This window comes from Macrotis lagotis, chromosome X (assembly GCF_037893015.1).
Source record: "Macrotis lagotis isolate mMagLag1 chromosome X, bilby.v1.9.chrom.fasta, whole genome shotgun sequence".
Taxonomy (NCBI): Eukaryota; Metazoa; Chordata; class Mammalia; order Peramelemorphia; family Peramelidae; genus Macrotis; species Macrotis lagotis.
The window spans coordinates 145,093,133-145,100,135 of NC_133666.1; the positions used below are offsets into that span (position 1 = coordinate 145,093,133).

The 7,003-nt window shown below is 50.9% G+C and overlaps 2 protein-coding genes across 2 annotated transcripts in view; both read right to left on the minus strand.

The window, feature by feature from the left end:
• Positions 1 to 2,956, minus strand: part of PRSS53 (serine protease 53) — a 5,275-nt gene extending 2,319 nt beyond the window's left edge. The window contains exons 1-7 of the mRNA XM_074207620.1: positions 2,439 to 2,956; positions 2,109 to 2,271; positions 1,682 to 1,947; positions 1,439 to 1,593; positions 920 to 1,139; positions 415 to 565; positions 78 to 322 (exon numbers count right to left, since the gene is read on the minus strand). Of these exons, the coding sequence (XP_074063721.1) occupies positions 78 to 322; positions 415 to 565; positions 920 to 1,139; positions 1,439 to 1,593; positions 1,682 to 1,947; positions 2,109 to 2,271; positions 2,439 to 2,502 (1,264 nt within the window). The 5' untranslated portion in view covers positions 2,503 to 2,956. The remainder of the gene's footprint in view (positions 1 to 77; positions 323 to 414; positions 566 to 919; positions 1,140 to 1,438; positions 1,594 to 1,681; positions 1,948 to 2,108; positions 2,272 to 2,438) is intronic.
• A 2,107-nt stretch (positions 2,957 to 5,063) lies between these two features.
• On the minus strand, positions 5,064 to 6,754 carry VKORC1 (vitamin K epoxide reductase complex subunit 1). Its single transcript, XM_074201925.1, has 3 exons — positions 6,576 to 6,754; positions 6,036 to 6,145; positions 5,064 to 5,639 (listed from the first exon to the last, which is right to left on the minus strand). The coding sequence occupies exons 1-3, from the start codon at positions 6,752 to 6,754 to the stop codon at positions 5,419 to 5,421; spliced, it is 510 nt and encodes a 169-aa protein (XP_074058026.1). The 3' UTR covers positions 5,064 to 5,418.
• Between the last annotated feature and the right edge of the window lie 249 nt (positions 6,755 to 7,003).

Consider the following 7,003-nt stretch of genomic DNA (forward strand, 5'->3'; position numbering starts at 1 on the left):
ATTCCAGCTTGGGTACAAGGGCCTCTCCATCAAACCCATTTCTTCAATAAATGGACCCAGGTCACATTTCTACCTACCTGTTCCCTTTTGGGCTTTCCCCTGTGCCCAACCACGTGTCCCTTCTGGCAAGTCATGGGAAGCATAGGGCAGACAGAGGGGTCGAAGACTGGGACCCAAGATGACAGGCTGGGACAAGAGCAGCAATGCAATATCATAACCACCCTCTGGGTGTGTGTAAGCACCATGAAGGGTGAGTTGGCGAAGCCCTCGCTCCTCCTTACCCCTACCCAACCCTATGCTCCACTCTTCCAAGGTCTGGCGCCTGTGGAAAGAGAAGGGGAAAGGATTTGTAAAAATAGGAACTTGGGGGGGGGGTAGAGAATATGGAGTCTTGAATCTGAGGGGCCAGCTTACCCAATGAAGCAATGGGCAGCTGTCAGTACCACTTCCTCCGACACTAGGGCCCCTCCACATACAAACTGCCCAAGGTGCCTCAGTTGTACATCCCAGGGCCATGGGGAAGGAGTGCCAGGATGGGGACCCTTATCTTTGAATGAACCACAGGCTACAAGAAAGAAGACAGCCTTGAATACCTGGACTGAATCCTTACTATTGACAGCCCCAAGAATTTGAGTTAATGGTTTCTAAGCTCCCTTTGAGTTTTGAGTCCTCCCCAGCCTGAGTTAATCTAGTTTCTGACTAAAGTTTCCACCTCGGACACGTGTTTAATGCAGAAATGTAAGATGATGTTTCTATCCTTTCTGCTGTTGGAAGATGGGGGTGGGAGCCTTTAGTCCTTATTTTCCCTGTCTAAAAAGAGCTGCCTTTTGTATCATTAGGTTGTTTTCCAACCTGGAGAAGGTACAAGTTGCCTCCCCAGCTCCCCTTGAATTCAGACCCAGCCATCCCTATCTCATACAGATGCAACTGTCCTCATCACTGCTCTCCAGGACTTCAGAGTTCTGGTGGAAAAAGACAGCACCAGAGGCTTGAGATTGTAGCCAGGGGGCATAGGTGGCAAGATCAGTCAGCAGCACTGGGGTGTCCTCTTGGGCACAGTTTGAAGAGAAGCTGATGATTCCAACCTGAACCCAGTGCCCATCTGGCTCTTGACATAGCATTGGACCTCCAGAATCTCCCTAGAATGAACAGAAGAGACATGGTGTGGAATCTCCAAAATCTCCATGAATGCCTCTAAATATACCTAATGAAGATATAATTTGACACATTAACTTCTCTCATTCTTTCAGTCCTTCGTCTTCATGTGTTCACCCTTTTACCCCAAAATATAACTTGGTAATTTGCTGTTCTGGTGAGCCCACAGATCCCTGCTTCCTGAATTCCAGTGTCTAGCCTGAGCCTCTCAAGCCCTCTGTCAATACCTGTCCCCCACCCCACTCCCTTACAACCCACCAGCCTCTCCTATCTCTTGGAGTACCTGGCAGGGACCTTGAGCTCCAGGCTGGGCCCCAGCACATAGCATCCCAGACCGAGCTGGACTGGAGAGCTCCCTCAGATGTAGCCGATTATAAAGGCAGTTACAGGTGGGTCGGCTGATGAGACGCAGCGGCAGGTTCCTGAGGATCCCAGGAGCTGGGGGAGATGGAGCCAAAGAGGCTAGCGGTCTTGATTTGGGGAAGAGACAGACAAAGCCAAACAATTTCCCAGGAATGACACTTACCCCTCTCAGTGCCTTGGCCCCACCCGGTGGCCCAACATAAGGCTCCAAAAGGAAATCGGTGACCAGTTTGGGGCAGGCAGATGGGAGACTGAGGCAAGCTTTGGGTCAGCTGGAGGAGGGCCAAGTCAGAGCCTTCAGTATAGTGGTTATATGTCTGAGGGATGTGGATGAAGGCCACCCCCACTTCCTCTGCCCCTAAACCAATCCCCTTCAGTTGCAGAGAGCCCAGGACCACTGACCAGGAACTCAGATTTGTTACAGAGGTCCTACAAGGGTAAGACAGAGTAGTTAGAAGTTCCTGGGCTTGGAAGATTTCTAAGCCTAAGAAAATTTGTTTTTTAATTGTCCTCTTTGGAGAATTGCATCAGGGTGGTTAAAGAAAAGAGCCCCAACCCCATGGTGGATGAGTGAGCCTGTTCAGACTGACCTGTCAAAACAGTGGGCAGCAGTGAGGACCCAAGTATCCGAGACTAGGGAGCCGCTGCAGATGTGGACCCCCTGTCGTCTCACACTTGCCTGCCATGGCCATTCTCCTGGCATGGCATTAGCCTCTTGAGGTGTGGGAGGGTCAGGACCACGTTGCCCACAGGCTAGAGATAAGAGGAAGTTTGGACATAGGTGTCCCTGTCCCCCTTTGGGTCAGTCAGACACCATCACCCCCAAATAAGAGGGTCATATTCAAGTTCTAAGGCCCCATTCCCACCCCCGTAGTTAGATCCAAGCATTTTTGGCCCTCACCCCATTTCCTAGACTTTACCTTGTTGAGCTGCATGAAGTCCTGAAAAGAGACAGAGATACTGGTGAGTCTGTTCTGTTGGCATCAGAGAGAATAGTGGACTGAGATTGGGTCCCCAGAAAGGAGCAAGTATGAGGGGGTATGGGCTTAGCTCCTCCCCCTCAGAGACTCCATGACTTCAACACCACCACCTCCCAGAAAGAAAATATTTATGAGATCAAGAAGCAGCTTTTACTGGAACAGATTCAGAGCGTCAGGCAACACTGAGGTAATTGCTTCTCCTCCCATAGTTTTGTGCTCAGCAATCCAAGGGGCAAGGAGAAAGCCTTAGGTCTCTCCTTTGGGGCTGAGGAGCAGCACTCTGAACCTGTGTCCTTTCCTCCCCTTTCATTTCCCTTCTAGACCTCAGGCATCCCATTCCCTAGTCTGCCTCCTAATAGAGGAGTCAAAGTTGATTTTTGGAATGGATGGGGTCATTAACCTAATTGCCCCATAGTTCTGAAGGATAGTAAAAGGCAATTCTGGGCTTGTTTACATGAGGAAAGAGGGAACCCATTGAGGTCTCCAATTCAACTATCTGCTACAGGAGGCTAGCAGGAGCTAAAAAACCCATCTTCTTTCCCCTTCTTTCAGGGAGAGGTCCCCAGCTAGGCATTCCAAAAACATAAGCCCACACCTTGATACACACAAAGACAAATAAATGATTGACAATCACAAAGAAAAAACTGAACTATGAAGATCACAAATCTAGAGTGTAACCCATTAGTGAAGTCACAGATTGACAAGGAGTCAGTCACAGTTGCATAGATATGAACTCACACAAATGTCACAGACACAGATAGTTCTACAATTATTAAGTGTTAGGTCTAATTGTGTAGAGTCACTCACACCAATGAACTTTCAGAAGTAACTTAAAGTTCATGCCCTCCTCCCTCTCCCCCAAGCCCAACATCTTCTCTTCGGTGAGAAGGCATCCTATAAACTGCAGAAGTTGCTTGGCAAGAGAATCTCTAAAAAGTCCCTGCTGTTCACACACTCAACCTTGGAAATAGTTCTCCCAAGGTCCCACAGCCTACCCTCCTTCCTTCCCTCCAGATCTCTCACCCCTTGAAAGAACCAGTGCTTCCAATATGAGTAGTCTTGGTCCCCAGTTCCACTTCATGCTACTCCCAGCTTTGGTCTGGTGCTGCCCTCAGGGAGGCCACCAAGTCTCCTTTGCCTTGAAGAGCCCCACCTCCAGTCAAGTCCCACCCCCATCCTGCTTCACTCACCAAAAGAATTCCTCCACCCTGACATAATCCCAGGTTAGTGCAAACTAACCTGACCCAGGGGGTTAACTATGGAGGGAACTTTGTTTCCTCAAAGAATCCCTCACTCCCCAGAATATGACCAGGTTGGCTCATCTCATCTTAACCTGAAACTCAAAGGGTGCTCTCTCATTAGGAGGATTGCTGTCCCTAGTGGTGTGTCTTTGGAGCAGAGTTGATTACTTGCTGATCAAATAGGCATATTCTCTACTGCCTCCATCTCAAAGTCCTTCAAAATTTTAATTCAACATAATAGGCAATAGTGCCTCTAACCTCTTTTTGGTCTTTGAAATAGCTCTAGCTTATAATAGACAAGGCCAAGACCCTTCAAAGCAGCTGGTGGTGAATTGGTTAGAGTACTAGACCTGGAATCAGGAAGACCTATATTCAAATCCAGCCTGAGATAGGATCTGTGCCTCTAGGTAAGTCATGTAACCTACCTGCCTCAGTTTCTCCAATGGCTGAGGGTCAAATGAGATCATCCTTAATAAATGCTTATTCCCTTCCTCTCCCATTCTTGAGAAGGTGGCTCAACACCCTGACTCACAATCTTATTTGAATGTCCTTTGGCTTTTTTCCCCCCGTCTCTTTTCTTCTCTCATTTTCACTCTTCTCACTTCCAATTCCCCTCTCTCATTCTTTTGGTCTCTTCTTTATGCTTTAGTCAACCAAAACATAAGCAGTTTCCATCACATTTCTAAACCTAGCTTTGCAAAATCTGTTGGCCTTAGTAGCCCAGACTTAAAAAGAGGCCCAATCCTAGAGTAACTAACTCCTGAAGCATCTAAAATGTTCTACATACTCCTAGTTCTTGTGCTTCCAACAAACCTCAGTCCGACCTTATTCCCAACCCAAATCCTAACCTTGGTTCAAATGCTGTAATTTCCCTCTCAAACAATGCCTCTCTTCCCAGCAAAATCAGACCAGATTATGGGATAAAACAGCAGAATTAGGTTAAGAGGTGAATTTCAAGTCCACAGGAGAGATGATATTCCCCAATGGAGAGCTCTATAAAGTACAAAAAAAAATAGAAAATATTCCCAAGAGTCTTTCCTGTCTGGGTAAAGGGATTGATTCCTCACCAAGACAAAATGAGAAATCACCCTACCACACACACACCACACAAGGGCAATGAGTTAAAGGCTTGGGGGAATTACTCCCCATGCTTGAGGCTGGTACTTCCAGGAGCCTTCATGACTCTGCATAGTGGGGAACAGGCCTAAAGTCCCAACACTGACTCACATCCTCACCAACCCCTAGGCGTCCTGAGGTGCGGACTATATGGCTTTGAATGCTCAGCTTGACTTAAGGCAGAAAAAAAGAGTCCATATACCCAGTATGTCTTAATTTTTTTTTTTATTGAATAGTATTGATTAGGTTGTTCCCAGCAATTTTTATCCCAGCTTCTAGAACTTAGGAGGAAAGGGTGGAATTAGCAGGTGACTCTAGCACAGAGGAGCAGAGGCCTGCCTAGGCATCCTGAAAGCAACCCTCCTGTCTTTGCATATGGAAAGCAAGGAGATGTGATAGAGATTCAAGAAGAGAAAGTTAATGGAATACAGTCAAACATAGATTACATTGTAAGCATGTGCCATCATACTTCAGTCTTCACCCAAACTCTGGTAGTTGATGGTGTGGGCTCCTGGTTGAGATCAGAGTTCATTTAGGGCTTGTCACTGCTAGGAACATGGAAGTCAGTGTCCCTTTTTATTTTGGTCTTGAAGTTTGAAGGGCCTCGGTGCCTTCTGGTAATTGAGTATAGCTAGACCCAAATTGATGGCATAGGTGGTGACACAAACCAGGCAAAAGTCATGGAGCACAAAAAATAAAATCCATGCCAGGTAAACTGAACCCAAAAGAGAAAGCATGGAGCTGAATATCAATAGTGTGGAAGCCCATGGAGCACTGGAGCAGCCTGGGGAGGGAGAAAAGGCATTAGCAGGGGAATAAGCATTTTCTTCCAGGAGGCCTTGTGAGATTGCAGCAGTCCCACTTTGACTTGACTTTTAGTCATCTTCCAGCAAGGCAGGATGCTGATCTATACTGATAACTGGTAAATGGCTCTATCAACACATCTTCAACCTCTTTCCTACTTTTGGGGAGGAGGCAGGAAGGAAAGGTCATAACTAACTCTTGACTGGAATCTACTGGGGTTACTTGGTTCATTCTAACTGGGAATGGGGGAAGGGGGAGGGAGGTGGTCATAAAGAAAGAGAGGATCCTAGAGAAGAATGGGTGGGGCTAAGGCAGAAAAGGCAGGGACTTTGGGGAAGTGGGTTGGGTCCGTGGGGCCACGGGGGTTCCCACTTACCGAGAAGGAGCTGCTGGCTATAAAAGATAAGACCGAAGATGCTGTTGGACTGGTTCAGGATGCTGTCGGGACCCAGGAAGGGCTCCACCAGCCCGAAGCCCTTACCCCATCTTTAGGGTAGAAGAAGAGAGAAAGGAGCAGTCAAGAAGACTGGCTGGTGCCAGGCTCGCCCCAGTTTACGGGGGCTGCGGAAGGGGGTGGGTTGAGCTGCCCAAGTAGCAATGGACAGAACTCCAGGCCTGGGGGGGCTTCCTTCCTGCCCGTGTGGGCCCGCACAGGTCCCCGGGAGGACCAAGTAGGTATTGGTACTGCCGTCACGCCGCGCAGTCTGAGCCCGCGGGCCGCATCCCCCAGAGCTCCCCGTGGAGGGGGCCCAGCCGGGGGGGGGGGGCAAAGCGGGGTCAAGGTGCTCCCGCCCCAGGGCCTCCGCGGGCGCGAGCCCCGTCACACTCCCAAGCGGGGCCGCAGCCTGGGCGCCGGGGAGGCGAGGCCCCCGCCCCCGCCCCCGCCGCGCCGCCCCCGGGCCCCTTCGGCGCTCACCGGGAGGAGAACACGCGGGAGCAGCTGACGGCCTCTCCTAGGTTGCAGTAGGCACGGTAGTCCCGGCTCCGGGCGCGCTCTGTCTTCACGTGCAGCGTGTAGGCCGAGAGCGCCAGCCCAGCCAGGCAGAGCATGAGCCGCGCCTGCCCGGGGCTGCCCCAGCCGCCCCAATGTGCCATGCTGGCACCCGAGGCTCCGGCCGCGCCGAGCCCCACGGCCGCGGGCAGCGGCGGGCGGGGCCGGCCGCGTCACGCCCCCCCGCTCTGCGAGCCGATTGGCCCGCGGCCGGGGGGCCGAGCCGCCGGGGGCTGGGAGCGGAAAACCGCGCAAAGGCCGCCGGGACCCGGAGGGAAGGGCGGGGGCGCGGGCCGGGGCGCGGTCTCGGAGTCGGCGGGCCTGCGCTCCCGGGCGCGGTCACAAGGGGGCAG